This window comes from Bombus bifarius, unplaced genomic scaffold (assembly GCF_011952205.1).
Source record: "Bombus bifarius isolate JDL3187 unplaced genomic scaffold, Bbif_JDL3187 scf7180000008194, whole genome shotgun sequence".
NCBI lineage: Eukaryota > Metazoa > Arthropoda > Insecta > Hymenoptera > Apidae > Bombus > Bombus bifarius.
In genome coordinates, this window is record NW_022884502.1 from 266,424 (window position 1) to 286,431 (window position 20,008).

Sequence of the window (20,008 nt, forward strand, 5' to 3'; positions counted from 1 at the left end):
AAATTTGTCAGTTTCCGATATCATCGGTTGATTAATTAATTAGATTGCAATTTGTGAAACTACGATTTTTAACATACAAATTGCGATAACATAATCTACGAGAAGCAAGGAAAAAATATTGGATATAGTTGCGCTGTAAACACTTTATTACGAAATGATAAGTATACCGCGCATGTTTATGCATTTTTTGGGAAATTTGAAAGTCTAAAACTGCACAGAATGCACGTAATATGCAAAAATATATAAAATATTCAAAGCATAGTACTCGTTACACCTAACACCTTAGCAGGTAAAACAATTTTCTACCTACGTTCCACTTTTTTAATTATCCTCATCGAGGAATTTGCATAAATATCCGCAGTCTAGTTATAGTCAAATATTGAACGCAGCTTGATATACGAATCTAATAACGAATTCTGCATTCTCAAATGAGAGTTTAAGCGTTTCAACGATCGCTGATAACGATAGCTACTATCAATCGCATTGGATCGTTTCAACAAACACCGTGTAAGTACAAAGAAAGCAAATACGATCCATTTTTGATATTGTGTCGTGCAAAGACCATTATACCACTCGTATTTCAGTCTACGTTCAGTATTTTCTTATAATTAGAACGTTTACGAATGTTTATACAATTTTCAGTTTTATGGACATAAACAAATGGGACTTAGACAAAAGTCTATAGATAGACTTCATATAGTAAATATCATAAAGGGTACTTCTATATGTATTTTTGCATCTTACAATTTTCCATAAATATCTAAAAAAGCATACTGATATTTGCATAACGTACGAGTTCATTTGTAGAAGCATTTTTTTAAAATGATCTTTCTACACTCCTTGCAATCTTGCTTGCTGCACGTTTCATGCTTTCTATGCATTACCTTTCGCATTCTTAAGTTTCCGAGAAATGCACAACCTTCTGCTAATAACTTCGTAAGGAAGCATCTACGACGAAACTTGGCACTACAATTCTTCTCTTATTTCCGATTCTTCTGAATTATGCTCGTCGAAGGGGCCTATATAAAGGAAACTTTGCTCCAAGTCAGCCTATCGCAACACCCATTATTCATCGTTATCGCAGAAAAAAATATTTCGTTAAATCAACAAGAGAAGTGGAAAACTCGCAGTATCCTTCCATCTAATCGTCTCCTCAGATTCCAAGGCGGACACCTGAATTCTGAGAAGGAACCTTTTTTCTTTCTGCGCGACACGCTTAACTCGACTCCCGACGTGGAAAAGTAATTCGCCTGTTTTTTTTTGCCAGTGGGCCGAACCGCGACTTGGGAACCGCTGACGTGGAGGGTCTCTTTTGCGAGCAACGGAGAATGCTCGAAGCAGCGACCGTTTCGAGGGAGAAGTAGGCCAGCTTGTGCACGTAAAGACTCTATTTTTTGTGACGCATAACCGTCGAGGTCGGTCAAAGGGAAACCTCAGCAATTCAGCGAGATGTGACACGTGACGTTGGGATCGCATGCCAACCGATCGGTCGTCGATCCTTGAATACGAATTAACCAGCTCCCTTCTGGGCTTTTCTCAGTCACGAGCCGACCAGGAATCGCGTTCGAAGTCGACAAAATTATCCGTGGAGAGATTCAGAGACCACGAGGGAGTGTTTTTGTTCGAAGAATAAATGAAGGATAAAGAGAGAGAAAAAACACACGAGGAATATCCATTTCTCACGATTTTCAGTTTTACAGAATATTTTGATCGCGAGAATCGTGATCGTGGAAGTATCAAATCGCGATGATCGCAATGTTTAAAATATTTGTGCAAGATAGCGCGAACGATTTGGTATACCGGTTAGAAACAAATTTGAATAAAACACCGAGTTGGACAAGAATCGCTACGATTACCGCAAAACAATGACCAATCTAATATCCTTTTTATGGTGTCTAAGTAGAGTTATAAATTTCATTTCATGAACAACACAGTTTAAATTCATCGAACGAAGGTTGCGGCGTTTCTAGTGGACTGAAACGCTGAAACTGAATTTTCTCGATAAAGTTGTTCCGCGACATTTCTTGTTTCTCCGCCTTACCCACCGAACGAAATTTCAGGCAAGAAGCTAACAGTTGCCGAGCTGATAATGTTTTTAAATTATTCTCGACTAGTTGAACGCTCGAAGCGCGATAAGCTCGACTAGCTTCAAGCAAAATACAGCAGGAATTATTGCTACGCTGGGATAAGGATAATCCTCACGTTCGAGGATTAATTGTATAGTTCCGAGTTCTCTCGCGTGAACGCTATCGGGTCGCTTCGATCTAACGATTAACCGATTCTAATTGCACGTTCTAGCACGCACGTGACCGAACGGAATTCCTCTGCGAATCGGGCAAACCCGACGAACCGTAGGGATATTCGAAATGCCAAATCCGCTTTGCGAAATTTCCTCGTCCCGTTTTGCGAATTAAGGTTTGTTTCTTCCGATTCTCATGCAAATCGCCAATTAAATAACTCGATCGTTACGACTACTTGATACGCGTGAGAAGTACAATACCTTGGAATTAGGTAAGTGTTTTCGGTTCTGTGATTTGTTGTTAGCGTGGATCTTTAGTTTCGTGTCTTGAAATTACGCGGTTACAACGATCCATCGCGGTCTGTTACGGTGAACGTCGACTTCTTCCCGTGTAATTAGCTCTTATTGTCGGTGAAATCAAATTAATTGCGATTCAGAGTCGGCGAAGCACCCACCGGTCGTCGATAACGGTCGTCTTTTTGCGCGTCACGCCGGCCGGTTATTAATTATCTCGAAATTCAACGACCGCCTGTGTCGTGACAACGTCCCCTTGAAACCTGCTAATTAGCAATCCACCTATTGCGTCTGGATTATTTTTTCGAGAACATAGACGTCGTGTCCGTGGCGTCGAACGATAGAATTCTCCGGTTGGAAAATGTTTGGCGATCGAGAACTAGACAATCAGAGTGTTTATGACGGTACACGTAACCATAGTATTATACGATGAAATAAAGTAATAGTTCATGTGAAATGCGATTATAAAATGTATAATTAAACGATAGAATAATATTTAATTTCATATACAGGATGGTTGGTAATTGGTGGTACAAGCAAAAATTTAAAAATTTAAAAATTTAAAAATTTAAAAATTTAAGAATTTAAAAATTTAAAAATTTGAAAATTTGAAAATTTAAATATTTAAATATTTAAAAATTTAAAAATTTAAATATTTAAAAATTTAAAAATTTAAATATTTAAAAATTTAAAAATTTAAAAATTCTAAAATTTAAAAAATTAAAAAATAACGTCAATCGAGACAACGATCTACGATCCGTTATAACGAGACGCGATAAAGTGCACGCGTACCGAGCGAAAATTCAAAGTCGATTTTCTCGAAAACAAAGCCTCGAACGAAAAATTTTTATTCTATATTTTCGACATCTTTTTTCGCGTAGAATCACCCCCTTTCCGCTTGTATCACCAGTTACCAACCACCCTGTATATTTGGCTAAAACGAGATAGTAACAAAATAATATCGATATTTTTGTTAGAACAGAATTATACAATTTGCTCTACTTTTAACGTTAGAACCAGCAAATTCGTTGGAGCGACGCAGCTACAGTTCCCCTTCTCTTGCAATTACTAGAACCGTGTAGGTACTTTAGGCAAAATTAATATTGCTTTTTATTAAGATCCAAGTGCAAATATATCTTCCAATTTTATTTTCAAATACAGCGTTAATTATAATCGTTTATCTACAGTTTAGAATTAAAGACTCACTATATTTGGCGTTAAAGAAAGCCGAATAAAAAATCTATCGTTTAACAATTGTTTCTGTCTCATAAAAAAACACGGCTGGAAATAATAGAAAATGATAATTGTTTCTAATTCTAGGTGGGGCGTTTCGTGAGATACCTCTAGCATCTAACAGAATATCACTGCACGAGTAAGTAACTGCTATCTTTTATTCCTAATGATACGTGCCTATAATCTTTTGCAAAACACTACATATTTGTTAGACTTATAAAATTCAAATTCGAAGCTTTTTCGTCGTTTATGGTTACAGTTTACAAAACGCTTGTTGTTCACGGCTCGCGTGTAACGATAGCAAGACGTTTAGACAAGCGAAAATCTTAACCAGCAGCTTCGAAACGAGACTGAACACCGTTGATGGTGAAATTTTAAAGAATCATAAGAACGATGGGCTAGAACAGCCGCGAGACACCAAGGAATTTGAAAGAGTAATTCGCGGGGCTGTTCGTAATTGAATCGGGAAACGAATAAACTGAATTGTATATTTCCTGTCCCATTGCATTGGTATTCGTTAAATCAATTAAATTATTGACGCTCGAAACGATCGGATCGGTCGGACGAACATTTTTGCATCTGTCGTTTACCGATACGCCGACTGCAAAATCCCAGCTGCAAATTCTCGATAGATTCGACAATAAAATATCGAACGCGTTTCAGTACTCTTTATTACAGCGTACGCGTGAATATTTTCGTTTATTAACGTAGAGACACGGTAAACGGTAACGATCGTCCTTCTAACACCTTTTTATTTCTTTCTCTTTTCTCGTCAAAATGATGGACGAGGTTAATTATTCTCATATCGTTAACGTGAATGGTCGAATTGCCCGGCGATGGATTAGCGAGCTAATAAGGGAAAAGTGCGTGTAAATTGGCTGGTCATTGTGTTCGAGGGAAGTTTCATTACAGTCGTAAAAAGAAACGCTATTGTTCGTAGGATGGAGCGATCTTGAAAGCAAATGTGTCCGTGGTTATTCCGGTGAAATACACCGGCGAGTGTAGAGCGGTTTAAAGTAGTAACAACTAGAACGTAGCTATATTTGTTCGTCTTCAGTGCTATCCCAATTAAATCCACAATGGATAACATTGTTCGGCGAATGGGATAGAAACGGGTAAGAGTATCCAACTCAGTGCTAACTACGAGTAGCGGCCATCGGGCAATCTGTCCCGGGAACCGAATTTGAATTTCGATCTCCAAACGTGGTTATAGTTGGAACGAGAATTGGCGTTCACCGGCAATTAAACGTGTCCGATATTGATTTGTTTCTATTCGCGAAAACTTTTGAATTTTCAAATTCCATTTTTTCAATTACCGCAGCCTTTAACAACGTATTTTAAACGTTTTGCTTATCAGTTCTGACCAAGTCTACGTGATCGTTAAATTGCGAATGTTTAGGTAATTTTAGATTTTTATGAATAGATCAATAAACAACTAGAACATCAACAGTTTCTTTCATTTTCTAAATAGTATAATTTTAACATTTTATTCTGGTTATCCGTAATATATATTTTTCCACGTTACAAGTAAAAGTTAGTTTATATATATCCGAACTGAAGGCAACATAACGCCGTTCGAATAATCGCGTCATCGTACAGGATCGTTCGTTTAATCATCTTCGAATTATTCTATAAAAATAGATATTAAATTGGAAAATTTTCGGATGAAAATGTAACGACTTTTTTCAATTTTTACCCTTGTTTCCCATATACCGTTCCAAAAATTGTCCATTAATCGATTGTTCCCTTAATTGGTGGTGTAATAATTAAAATTCTACTGTATACGTACCCTGTACATTTTTACTCGTCCATATTTTCCACGAGCACGTACACATTCGCAGCCGTCGCGTTCACATTCTACACCAACACCCAGCTACCGAAAACAGGTCGCCATTTTTTCGAAGCACAGTCGACGGCGTGACGAAAAAACTTTCCCCTAATTAACCCGCACGCTATCCCTCGCGTTTGCTCGCTACCAGCGAACCACACGTGCCTGGTGAAAATCGTTACCTAAACCTAAACTACTGCACTGTGGCTAATGAGAAGCTGATTTTCGAAGGGCGTTCCGACCCTCCAACTCGCGCCACGTTGCCTCTAAAATTAATTTCCCTCCGGCAAACGGACTTTGTTTACGGCGGTCACGTTTTTCGCAGACTCTTTCACGCAGACAATCGATTTCGCGCGTTCCGCTCTGCATATATTCGCACTCGTTACGTGACCAGCTTCGTCGAATAAGCGAAAATTTTGCCACCCTCAAACTCTCTCGTTCCAACACGCTTCTTGCAATGTTCAATTTTTCGTCGTACGGACGATCGATGATTTTCCTCCCGCTTCGACTGTAAATATCCTTTTTTCTCTTTCTTCTTCCCTCTCTCTTCCTTTCTTTTTCTCTGTCTCTTTGCACACTCTCGCGACATACCCCCCTGCTTCTGCCCCTTGTTTCCCGCGTTGGCATATTTATCGCGCGAGCGCGCCCGAAAGCGCGATTCCGCTGGAAAAGCGAGCGCGAACCCGTAATAATTTACAAGGAGTTAGAGCGTCAACGGGCTGCCGTGTTAGCAGATTCAACGCGGCCAGGAACAAACGGATAGATATTGGGCCGGCTTGTCAACGCGTTATTTACGACTCGTTGTAATGTATTGATTTTGCGCGGGTCAGGATACCGACGAAACCAGCCGTGTTTCGGGCTTGCCAAGTGAAATACGCGCGGTTGAACGACGTAGACAGATGACGGATTTCCTGCGATCCTTCTGTCCTCCTTACTTTAAAATCTACGACGAAACGTGCCAGAAGTTTTATTACTTTCTCGTGTCTTTGTTTTCCTTGCTGCGATTGAAAATATTTGCTCATTGTTCGAGTCTCTCAGAAGGAGGCAAATTGATCGCCCTTCTTAGATCAAATCTGCCATTAAACATTCCAGAAATCTGAACTTTTAGTACTTTCTCGCGTCTTCGTTTTTCTCCGTATCGAAGATGTTTAGTCGTTATTCGTGTCTCCGAGAAGCCAAATAAATGGCGGATTTCCTGGCGTCGTTCTACCTTTCTCTGACTAAATCTACACCATTAGTTATCCCAAAACTCGGTTCTTTTTATTTCAAATATTCGGTCATTGTTCGAGACCCATAGAAGCCCAATTGACTCCACTTCTTGCGAATTTCTTAATTTCGTTATCCCTGGCTTTGAAACTGTATAATTAGAATGAATCGAAACGATCTCTTTAAATATCTCAACGTATTCTGAAAGATAAAGATACGCTGGACGAAACGTTTCAACGGGCAACTGCAGTTCTGGTGAACGTAGACACGTCTTCGCGATTGAAAAATTGTACAGTGTTTCTAGAACCGACCGTTTAAGTTACCATTGTTATTTTTTAGAAAACGAATTATTCTGTACGAGCACAAAACGTCGCGTAAATGACTTCGACTATGACAGAATTATCGAATCGTACAAAACTACCAGCCTGTAATACGTAATGCACAATATACTATAATCTGTGACGTTTATCTTTCCGCGAAGAATTTTCACGCACACCATAGCCTAGCTACGACAGAGCTACCTTATCGAGGTTGGAACCATTCAAACGGAAGCTTGGATCCGCGAAAGAAAAACACGAGAGAGCGCACCGGAGTAGAATCGGAACGTCGTATGCAGGCAGACACGTTGGAGAGCACTCGTATTTACGAAATACAAGGGGAGCACGGAAATGGGAGTGGCCCGAGACAGTTTTCAGGCAAAGGAAACGCCGAGCATGAAAACACAGTTCCGATGTCGAATTGTTACGGACAATTGACCGCGAGAACATAGATTATTTTATTGACTTTGGATATATCGGGTTGGCAACCAAGTGATTGCGGGTTTTGTCATTAGGTGGTATCGACAAAATCCATAATCACTTAGTTGCCAAGCCGATATATCATGACACACAATTCGCCGCGTAATCGAAACTTGCTGGAGCTTGTAAAATGTTCTGGAAAGAATTGCTAAAAAGAATTTTTGGGTCATGAGTCTTGTCCGTGTATTTGCTACGCTAAAACATCGGCTCTTACGAATTCGTTTCTTTGTTTTTCGTTGGAAAAGTTGACCTTAAAAGCACCTTTTTTCCCTAGAAACCGCGCTCGAGAGTACACATCAAGGTGTACCGATCTTTTTTAATTCTGTGGAGATAAAGAACGCCTGGCGTAGCTGGAATTTATAGCAGGCAAACTCTCCCGAACCCTCCTGAACCGTTTCGTTAACTTTTTTCGCCGCGCGCAAGCCTCGAATATAGTCGATAGAATTTGAATGCATTTCGAGACGATTCTAAAAGCGGTAACGAGCAAAGTTTCGTAACTGGGGTGTTGCACCAGGCGGTTGTTTTCCATCGAAACGCACTCCGTTCTTTTGTTTTTCCTCGTCTTAAACGAGCACTGGAATCGTTTCAAATTTAGTGTCACGAAGGAGGAGTGAAAGGGTCTGGCGAGCGAGGCGGGTCTCGAAATTACATCGAAAATCTTGCGAGCGAAAGGTAAAAGATAAATTTTTATTTCGCGGACAACTAAGTTTCGTGTAATCAGAATTTCTCAGTCTATTCGTTACGGGTCGAGAATACGTTAAAAATTTAAATATACAGAGTATGATATAAGTAGATCATGGCGTTTAAGGAGGATCGTCACGCACGAAGCTGCATTGCGTAGGTCGGGTCAAGTTTTCTCGTTTAAGTAGAGCAACGCACGTATATGTACACACGTTTAGCGTACCTGTGGGTAGTAACAAATATGCATACAGATTAAACGAGAACGATAATCGTAGACAAATTACGAGATGCTGGAACGAAGCTCGGAACATAGCGAACACTGAAGCGATGCAAGCACACCCGGAAAATACACGGCTCTCCGGAAAAATTGTCAATTCAATCCCGAAGTAACAAAAACTCAGAAAGAAAAATCTGTACATAGATGGAAACGATCTGGAAGTTTCGCGCAGTTGACTCGAGGTGAATTTTTTTGTTTAAACGTGCCAGAAGATAGGAGAGACAGAAATACAGAGATTATGTTTGATGTGAACAATACCTGAGTCCGTTCGCTGCTACAGGCAGGTAAAACGTGGTGCTTGGTGGCGCGCCACTCTGGAGCCAGTCCCCTTGGTTGCGGCCGCGATGACACGTAATGACTGGTGAAGCGAAAAAACGGGCAAAACTAAACCATGGAACTTATAGCGTGGTGGAAAAGGAACGCGAAGGGACAGGCTCCAGCTCTGTTTTGCTCGCGTTACTATGATCGATGGATCGATATCGGCAACGGGAGGAATGAAGAACTCGTATAACTCGCGCGTTTCGTCTCGTTCGCAACTGTTGCAACGATACGTGGCGTTGGTAGCGTACGTAGCGGCCGCGAGGAATCAACAAGAGCAAGTGAAGAGGCTAAGTAGTGCATGCTTGGCTTTCTAGCGGACATACCCAGTATGTCCATGACTCGGCCTCGTGGCTGCGCTCGTGATGCTGGCGACAGTAGTACTGGCGTCGTTTCGGTCAGACTTCAGTTGCCAGTACCGACGACGACCACCACCACTTCCACCACCACCACCGCCGCCGCTAGCATCGTCGGCGTCCCCTATCAAGAACCGAGTTCCCCACCAGCATTCTCCAGTGGGCGTGCTTCCACGATAGTCGGAAGGGGTACACGGTGGACAGAGAGGGGTAGAAAAATGTTGGTCTCCCCCTCTGGAACGCTCTTCTAACCCCTTTGCCGCGTCCTAGCCTTGCCTCTGCGAGTAGAGCCAGCCTGTAACCCTGCGCCTAATATTTCTACGGGACTCTGTGGAGCCGACGCCGATCGGTTCTCCTTCCGAGAAAACCAGAGTCCACGCATCCCTACGATCCAGGGTGGATGGCGAGGATTCTGTGCGCGCGCGAGCTCCAATCGACGAGGTCGCGGGAGATGTTAGGGGAAGTGCGTCGCAGCTCACCCTCGAGATAAATCGACGACACTGGGTCAGGAAAGAACGGCTTTGTAATTTGGGCTAACACCGCCTTCCACCGTTCTCCTTTTTCCTTTGTTTTCAATGATTTAATTCCATTAGGGCGTCGAATACCGATCAGGTTTCACCGATTTTTCTTCACGTTACGAACGTTAATGATAAGCAGCGTTGGCAAGTTCCCTTATCGCCGATCGCTTTTATGGAAAATCCATCCAATTTAGCCGGGTCGAATGTTTGAAAAAACCAGGTGGCGGAAGAAGAACCGGCCGGTCAATGATAACAATTCGAGCAGAGTTTTATCCAGTTCAATTCCGGCTATTGTTTCCCTCATGCAAGTGAAATAGAAACGTAAGTCTCGGTGAAATTTCGCCGGCGTAAAATCACGCGTAAAAGCTTTGGTGGAAGAAGCGGGAAGCCTGCAAGCGGCAGGGACACAGACGGCAACGTACAACAGAGGACGCGATTCTTGCACTCAAGTGAAATTGCAATTACTAAACGCGAAAGGTTCTCGGAACACACGCATTCCGCGCGCCACCGGAAACCCATTAAGGAATATTCCCGCGTACAAGCCTCGCTTAATGAGCGATATAATTTATTGCCACTACTTAGAACCTGGTCTAGTTGCGGTTTGTAGTTAATAGGACCTACGATCTTCGTGTCATTAACGGCGCGAGTACGTAGGAAGGTAAGATGCCACCTTCGGCCAAGAGGACCAGGTTCTCTGGTTCTCCTCCTATTTCGACTAGCTTTATCGAAGCTAGCGATCGCTACCATCGAACTTGCCCTTTGCTACTACCCTTTACCAACCCATTTGAGTCCCTCCGTCCCGATTCACTCGCTCATTGTCTGGCTTCTCGTTCATTGTCCGCCTCTATCGCTGCTTGTACCACTCGTATATCTCTTCTCTCTGCCTATTCGAATTCTCCTTCGTTTCCTACGTCTCCATCCTCTTCGTCCATCTACCATGCTGCGCAGAATAGGAACTTGATAGACACCGAGAGGAACACGCACCCTTCATCTTCCAGACACTCGGTTCTCGAAGATTTATCGGGCTTTTCACGCACATATCAGAAACTTCACCATTCCTTTCATCCCTCAAAACTGTTCGATGCTATTATTTTCTGCTAAGGTCAGAGGTTTTGTTTATTTTCTAATAAAGAATCGCGAGATCAGTCGTATTAGCGAGGCGTCGAAAACGAGGATGAACTTTTACGAAGGAAACAATAAAACTTGAGCTTTCTTCAGATTCGAAACGCTGGATGGGACATGTTACTAACAATCAGCATGAAGGACAGAATTGCTGTAAGTGTATCTGTAATCATGTTACGGAGGAAATATGCTTAATTAGAACAGAAAGTTGGTAAATCCTTGATAAATCAACTGCCGGGATATTCATATGTCTCTGAGAAATCGAAATATTACGAAATGTAAAGAATATTCGTAATACTTAAATATATGCAAACTAAGATAAGCTACTTCTAATGCATAGAAGGCGAAACGAATCGGTATTCAAATTCTACTTTTTCAATTGTTGCATCCAGTACGTTGCAAAATACGTTTAGAATGCATGTGCAACTACGACAAAAGAACGCGTAATTAAATCCGTAATTAAATCACAGTTCCTCTGTTATTAAAACATTTAAATTAATTAAAAATTTATTAATTAAAACACAGAGACACAGTCACAGAACACAAAAAACACGAAGGGTACATACGTAAACTTAAGATATTCAAAAACCTAGAGAATATGCATAATAAATAAAACTCTGCAAAATGTCCGAGGTAAACCATTTGTTGTAATATAGAATGTGAAACAAATTACGATATAGAAGCTGAAATAAATCGCTACGCAGATTCTACCTCTCTGTCCAATGTTGTATCCAATATGCTGTTAAATAAATCGCCAGCGACATACTCCATGAAGCAACCCCTAAAACCTCCACGGGTCTCTTCTCCACGCGCCCAACGCAACGCACTGCAACGACTAGCAACGAGATACGACTCGATGGAAGTCGACTATTGCCGCTTCAACAAGCCTGACCACTTAACGAAAAGAAAATCTCGGTCTCGGTTATTCGCGATAAAGCAGCGAAGCGTTGCTAACTTATGGCACGTAAGCCGAGAGACTAGAAAGGCTAGGGTAAACCGTGAAGGCGGCCGAATCCATAAACATCGGCAATCCACTTGTACGAGGCTACGAGAATCTCGAGAGGGAGAGAAACAGAGACAGGGACAGAGAGAGAGAGAGAGAGAAAGAGAGAGAATTGAAGGCGATCTCTCACCTGTTTACGCGACCGCCTGGTACTGACGTGCTCGCGCGTGTACCGCCTCGTGTGTGCACGGGGTCTCGAGCTGGCTATCGGCTTGATAAATACAAGCAGTCGTTGAATAATGCATCGGCCGTTCCGGCACTCGGGAGTAAACAAGTAACCTAACACCGGGGTCCGGCACCGTCAGGATACTGATTCGCCTAAATCCTCTGCCACTGTCCGTTCGACTTGACTTGTCGCCGCTCAACTTTCGCGACCCCTGTGCACATTTCATTGGCACGATACCCAAGGTTGGACACCGTTTTGCCTCGTAAATTCAGCACGATATAAGCGAGGCGAATCTCTTTAGATTCGTTGCCCATTGGTTTGGAAAAAGAACCGGTAGTTGTTTCGCCAGCGGCGTGGTACTGATTTAATGAATAAAACGACGTTAAATTCTTGGCTGGCTAAAGGCGGACGCGAAATCGATACGCTCTCTCCAGAGAGATCCTTTCGCCCAGGTGCGTTTAACGCGACGAATTTTTCGATTGACCGACCGCGTAATTGCACTATGGCCCCTGGTCGATCCTTGCCGCTTCCAGTGGATCGAACATTTGAAAAAAAATCTACTGCTCCTCCTTCCACTTTCTCTCTTTATCTATCTATCTATCTATCTATCTATCTATCTATCTGTCTGTCTATGTGTGTCGAATCTCGGCAAAATGGACTGGTTTGAGGGGGAGAAAAAAAAAAGAAAGGGCGAGGGTAGAGCAAAAATAAATTTATCGATTGAAAGGAAGGAGAAAAGGTAATTTCGTTGAAAAACGCGATAGCTGCAGGCGCGCAATGAATATCGAAAGTGATTAAAAAAATATACGCTCGTCATGAATATTAATGCCATCGGACCCGTCGTTGAATCGAATATGAAGCGCAGCTTTTCGGAATGATAGCAGTCGCAAGATCCAATTTCCTTGGTTCGATAAAAAAGAAGAAAACAAGAAAAATGAGCGTACATACAGTCTTTCAAATATTTGTTAGAAATTCTATAAATCCATTTGTTCCTCGTGATACCGAATAGTATTTGGATATCGAAACCGTGCGGAGAAAAGGGCTGTGGATACTGTGATCAACGGTATCGATATCGTCTTTGGCCTTCATCCTGCTCTTCCGAGGCAACGCTGACAACGAGATTGATATCCCGCAAAAACACCTGGTATTTCCGATAGCGTAAAATATGCAAGTACAAACGACTAAACGAAGCAGGTAAAACGACCTCACTGGCCGGCGTCTTGGAATTTCGTTGGCTCGAAGAATTCCCTACGCACGTACCTGCACGCAAATCCACGACAGGGATCACGCAAGCCGCTCGCTGCGAGGCAGCTCGTTAGCCCAGCTCACAGCTACGACTGCAAGTTCGAAACATATCGGTTTCCATTGCGTTTCGTGAATTGAAACTACACAGGTAGCGCATCCCAGCGCTCGAGCGATCAATTTTCCTCGACTGATTGGGCCACGCTGTCAAAGGATCCTCGAAATCGAGCGATTTGACTTCGAATCTGTCTGTCGAATTATCGGTCGTGTTCTGTGTCATTTACTAGGTCTCTTTCATTCGAAAAAAAATCGCTTTGTAAATTGCCAGGACGAGACGCAGTAGCGGAAGAAGGAAAGTTTAAACTTTGCTAATTTACCTGTTTTTTCTTTAAGCCCTCGAAAAACTTCTGAAAAGATACATCAACTCGTACGTAAAGTTCCGAGATTATAAATTTCCCAGTTTCCGATGTACGTCGGATTTTGAACGCGATTCGCAGAAAGCTAGAATTTGGAAATTGCACTTGTTAAGGAAACCGAGTACGCGAGAACACGCTGCGATATCTGGTTCGTAAAGATGCCACGTCGTGGCTACGGTTTCTGTTTTCTTAAGTTCCTTGCGTCTGTTAAATTTATAATAATTCTTCATACGATAATTCTCTAAAGGGAAGATAGAAAAACGAGGAATAATATTTCCAACGTGAGAGTTAATCGCGTTATCAATGTTCGACTATTCGCCATTAACAGCATTTGCGTTAGTTTCTTGCACGTGGCTGGCATAGAATCGTTCCGAATCTGCTTCATACTACAACTCGCGCAATGTTTTCGTGGTATTTAGTATTTATCCTAAGCGACAGAGTGCTGCGTTCCCTTAAGGTTTCGAATAATTGCCAACCTACCAACCAAGATATTTTCCTTGAAATTTTGCGAATAAAATTATGCAGCTTCGCAGATGTTTCGACGAGCGTTATACGCGCAAAGTTCGATCGTGGACAAGGAGACGAGTCGATAACGAGCTTGTGCTTGTACGGTCATGGGGGTCTTACCGGTTAAACCAATGCTAATTAGTGATAATTAGTTCGGTAATAGAGACTCTTGGATGGCAGCATGCAGGCTGATTGAAATCTCGAAACAAGCGTCCTTCGGGACTTTTGTCGGTCGTGACAAATATTTACCACGAAATTCGTCTGTAATTCCCATCCGGCCATCTTGCGTTGATTAGGTCCGAGTATTTACAGTGGTGGACGAGTTCATCACGTCTGCGCCGCTTAGTATGCCGAAACACGGATTGCTCGTGTGTTCCATCAACACGTCTATCGTTATTAACGTCCGCAATTACCGAAACGGTTTAATATCTCCGGCCACGCGAAATTATCTCATTAACGTGACGACATTGCGCTCGAGACCGCGACGCGAATCGCAAAATCGTGCGAAGAAAGAGACGCGCGAGGGAAAGTTGTGTTGGAACACAAGTGCTAAGAAAAATACCATAGTTGTACAAAACTACAGATTGTATTCGACAAGACCAGCGAATTGGTATAATACAGACAGCGGAACAGATAACTGTCAGCAATACCGCGAGAAGTATCCGACACAAAATTGAAGTAATCGCTTCTTCATCGTTAAGAGTCTTCGCCTTTCTGCTATCAGTTTTTCTATAGCTGAAAAATATCAACAATTACGTTACGTGCAATGAAATTTCAGCCTGTTTGGGAAGTCCAAGCTAATCGTACGTTTTCGTCGTCGGAAATATTCAAGAACGTCCATACGACGTTAAAAGTACTTTTCTATGTAGCTAATCGATAAGAAGACCGACACAAACCTTTCGAATCAGTATCAAGAGACGAAATTTGCGGAATACGAGTATATTTGAGGCTTGGCGTTACAACCTACGGTGTTACTCGCCTGATCTAAAAACGATGCCACACTCAATCACGTTTCGGATCGCATTTTTGCTTCGCTTCTCGCAGTACCAGCCTGATCACGGAGAATCACGGGGATCCGAAGACTCCTCAGTAATTCGGTTTAATATCGTCTGGAGGCTAGAGGGTTGGCTAGGCCGGCACGAATTGTCGAGGATTGTCGTCGTCCTGGTCGGACTCCAGGCAGTCCTGCTGCCAATCATTATCTCGATGGTATGCAGACATACCACCACGTGCGAAACCGGGTATGCGATGGCTTCCTGGGAGACGGTCTACGACGAGAGCGGGTCGATGAGGGAATACGTTGGCGAAGGGACTGCGTGGCTCCAGGAATGAGAAGGGGCGACAAAGCCCAGGCACCGGTATATTGGCATACCAACGGCCGGTGATATGGGAATACTTCAAGAACAACTTTATAGCCGCCGACACGACTGAATTGAGACGATCGGGATGCCCTTTTCTTTTCTCATGCTTCCGGCTCTATCGTTTCGTCTTCTCTCACTTACTCTGCCTTCCGATCGGGAAAACCTTCCAACTTTCCGCCTACGAGCTGCTTTTACGAATTCTTGATTCTCCATACCAATATACAGGGCATTCGGTGACAGATGAGGCCTGTGGGTTTAACAGGGATAGATTTACGAAACATGAAATTGATTCGTCAAGTAGAATCAGTCTAAAAGCTGTCGTATTAAATTCGAAAGGGAGAGAGCATTTCTTTCGTGCAATTGAAGGGAACTTACAAAGGAAAACGCGATGTAAATGAGTGATTTCCTGATTTATACGTCAATCGCTTTCAGGTGTCTTAATACGAGGCTGAAGATCGTAGAGGAGTTTGGTAAAAGTATCAGTGATGCGACTGATCATGTAGTAATCGGTATTTTTGATAATGCTTATTATGCTAAGTAGAATAGAGTCGGATTGAAAGTTGTATTAAGCTTGAAACGGAGACTAGTTTGTTCGTGTCTCCTTGACGCGACTGGAGACTACAAGGGAAAGATACGACGCATCCGTTTTTCTTGATTTTCTTGCGTCAATCGGTAGTTAGAAAGATATATCTTAAAATGAAATTAAGAGCAACATACAAGATAAGAAGATTCTTCCGAACGGATAGAAAGATCCCAAATGTTAATACAAGCAGTGATATTTGAATAGTAAATATATGTGGGATAGTGTGACATCGGGGAAGGACGTGGCGTGAGGGGTAATCGTTTATTAGCATTGTCAAGATACGTTAACGTTGTCGAGGAGTGTTGTGAGCGTTTCCAAGGCATGTTAAGGAAAAAAGAGAGCATGGAAAACATTGTAACGAGAGTTGAGAGAGTCAGAGTTGAATTTATCGTTGTCGTGTGAAGATCGTTGTGTTGTTGTGTGGTAGAAGTAGTGAGTGACGATTACGTGAAACGGGCTATTATATTCGATTTCGTGTGAGTGCAAACTAATAGTATAACATTCCTACATATATGTAGTGTACGTAAGTACATATTAAGATATACTATCGCTACGATTTTCAGTAAGTAAGTATCTTCGAGTTATAGTTTGGTGATTGCACAAGATGATAGTAAATGTAGCTTCTTACTACCGATTTACCATTAATTTGTCTACCTGGAAAGATTCACATACCGTAGCTACGGATCGACGAAAGTGTCCGGATGTCAGCGACTAGTAGCGTATGTATCTAACGACTCGTACAGTCGACTAAAAGTAGCGAAGGATCACGTTGCTCGTGCGACGTAACACGCGTAGAATCACTTTGAATGCCATTGAATCTCGAATAAGGGATTGTCTCGTCTCTTTGATGCAATTAAATTGAAGCAGAAACGGACGTCAAGTTAATAGACCTAACCCCATTCGCGTTAAACCTTCTAAGTACAGGTGAAACCTTGCGGTTGTATTTACTGCTCGAATTCTCTGGCAACGGAGCATACAAAAAATATCATGGTAATTGTATTGAGATATGTATAATTTTATGTGCTAGTAGTGATACATGTGTGTGAATATGAGTGTGTGGAAGTATGTGTGTACGCAGCTGTTCACTTAACAGTCTGATATGGAAGAAGATGAGACTCGCGCAAGTGTGTATCGATGAATATCTTTGAAATCGTTTATCAAACAAATATATAACTATTTTAATATAAATTCTAAGTGTAAATTTAGTGTTCCCATACCGTTATTTCGCCAATTAAGATCCAAATTGTCAACAGTAATAAAGATTAGGCGACAAAGACGAAATTAAGCAGTCTGCGCGCGAACAAATGATCTTTGTCTCGTTCTAAGTATTCCGATTCTTTTTGCCTCTTTTTAAGTATTCCGATAGTCTTTGTACTTTTTTATGAAACGTAAGGTTGCGCGTTCAGCGGCATTAATATCGGCGAATTAACTGGAAACGACGATCTACGCGACACTAGAACGAGAAGAGTTTAACTGGAACGCATGGTAGTAGATAAGGCGTCTAGCGCTTACTATTGTGCAGCGAAGCTCTGCAACTACTATGAGAACGTATACGTGGCAATTCAGTTACTCGGATACGAAACGCTCCTATAAAGACACACGCGTCTTGCCGAAAGAATCCCATTAGTTTGCATTTCCGTTAAATCGAGTCCTGATGCGGCTCACTGTTTCCCTGTGATCGCCTCACGTCCCTTGCGACTTCCGTCAAAAGAATTCGATCTAACTTCCACTGTCGTTGGACTTTTACTACGATTATTTTCAGAATCGAAACCGTACAAACTAGTTTCCGAGGCTGTGTTATAAAAGGCGGCTGCTAAAGTCTCTTATTGCTTCAATGTTCAAAACTGCATCGTGGATATTTACGTAGCTACGAGAAAAACAGGGTGAAATACGTATCTATAAAATGGAAATCACGCGGAAAAAATGTGGTAGGTTTGTATTCGTCGAATTTCTGAGTTTCATGTCGCTTGTCCCTTTAAATCAGGATATTCGAATATAGCTTATCGTTAGTTGAAACGAAAAACGGTGTATCATATGGGAAAAGTGAGTGACAAGTTTTGCATTTAATTTTTAAAATCAACGTAACATTTTGCGAAATGCTCAAGAATAGACAAATACCAACAGCGCATATTTCGTTCCTAAATCGTGTAAAAGTATAGCTTTAATAACATGAAACTGGTTACTAGAGCGCTGAATGTAGAAACGGCAAATATTTGTAGGAACATGAAAACCGTAATAAATAAAAAGCAAAAATACGAGTTACATCGTAAAAGACCCTAGACAATGGTGTGTAAGTCGGTTACAGGACACGCAAGTGCGAATTAAACGCCATGTAATAATCCAATCACCGATATACGATTGACTGTCGACTGGGTGTCCGTGGGTGTCCGTAGAAGCAATTTGTTCTATCCGGGTCTAAATAGCGGCGGTCATTTAATTTCACGCCGAGGCACCGATCGACCGGTTCTCCGACTACATTGTGCCGGGATGATCCCCTTAAGGAGGGCTGAATCGTCCGCCTAATTGCCACGGCCTTTCTTTTTCTCGTTGGAGTCGCGCTACCGATGCTCCCTTTCTACTTCCATGCCGCTTTCCTTCTTGCACGTGCTTTTCTCCTTTTAACTTCTCCGCTCTCGCGTTTTTCCATCTCGCGGCTTGTCATTTCTCTCGCTGCCGCCGGATCGATTTAGTGGCGGTGTGCGGTTGAATCGAGGACGCGAAGAAAAACGAGAAAGCAGCAAGCTAGCAGAGCGCGAGGAGCTGCGGGGAGAAAAAAGAACGGGTGAAAGCGGCGGAGAAAGAAGCTGGTTTCCTGGCGCTTACATACACCCGATGGGAACTCTTTTATCGGGGAATCGAAGGAGGAGCCACGGACGGCAAGGAACAACGGACAAAGGGAGTGTTTAAAAGGCGTGGGCAAAAGGAGAAAAGCAACAGACGGAGGAATCAAGGTGGAACGGTAAATAAGGGGAAGTCGGCGGCTGGCGGAGAAATTGTACGTACGGTCGGCGAATGGAAGGAGGGAAATTTTGAGGCAGACGAGCACAAGGAGCGAAGCGAACAAGTAAGCAAAGCAACGGCCTCTGAATGGGCGAAAGAGAAGAATCGCCGGACTGCAGCGAGCAACGAGAGTGGAAGAGATAAAGCTCGCGGATATTTAGAGAAGCTGGAAAGACGCCGTGTCCGCCTTCCCATACCAAAAGCAGATGGATAAACCAAGAGCAAAACTGTAGGAGCTGGAACGAGGAACGAGGGAAGCCCGTCGTGGAACTAACAGCAGCTTAACGCTCGGCAACTGAATCCTCGAAGTCCACTCACGTGCGCGCGAACCACGCCACCACCATTTTACTGTAAATCAGTCTTAAACCACAGCGGGCAGCTTACAATCAAACGTACTTTAGCCGGCCTTCCACGAGACGGATAAAGTGGCCAGAAGACGAAAATGGAATATATCCGTGATCATAAACCAGGCGCGTCCACCTCCGGAGTTCTTCTACCCGTTCCTCTCGCAATCACTTTACTACTTCCTGCTGAACCTCTTTTCTTTGCAATATGTCGCCGAAAAGGTGTTCGCTGGCAAGTCAATGAAAGTGGCCTTAAATCGACGTTATACGTTACAACTCGCTAAAACGCTCTTCGTGCTCGATTTTAAGTTGCCGGTCTGCTGGATCATGGCGGACTATTTCAATGAAACGAGTAAGGAGCGCGTTCCTGCTCCACGACCGAGAAGAATCACGATGATTTTCTCCGATTGTTGGCTGACCGAACCGTCGAAGTAGAAGCATCGTTTCCCGATTGCTTGTAAATTAACTGGAAGGAGAAGTTAGTTCTTGAAATACACCTTTTCGCTAAAATCGACTG

General features: G+C 42.6%; 1 protein-coding gene and 1 long non-coding RNA gene across 7 annotated transcripts in view; one reads left to right on the plus strand and one right to left on the minus strand.

Annotated features, from left to right (window-relative positions):
- Positions 1-20,008, minus strand: part of LOC117209904 (complexin) — a 320,967-nt gene that overhangs the window by 47,815 nt on the left and 253,144 nt on the right. The window contains exon 1 of one of the 3 annotated variants that reach the window (XM_033452364.1): positions 9,200-9,320. The exons of 1 other annotated variant lie outside the window; for it this stretch is intronic. In XM_033452364.1, coding sequence (XP_033308255.1) covers positions 9,200-9,212 — 13 coding nt within the window. In that variant the 5' untranslated portion in view covers positions 9,213-9,320. Of the gene's footprint in view, positions 1-8,813; positions 8,962-9,199; positions 9,321-20,008 lie in introns of those variants that run through there. One more of the 3 variants, XM_033452365.1, reaches the window with a different exon arrangement.
- LOC117209905 overlaps positions 3,860-20,008 on the plus strand; it is a 206,591-nt gene continuing 190,442 nt past the window's right edge. For all 4 annotated transcript variants that reach the window (XR_004488006.1, XR_004488008.1, XR_004488007.1 and 1 more), the window contains exon 1: positions 3,860-3,905. This is a non-coding gene — a long non-coding RNA (uncharacterized LOC117209905). The remainder of the gene's footprint in view (positions 3,906-20,008) is intronic.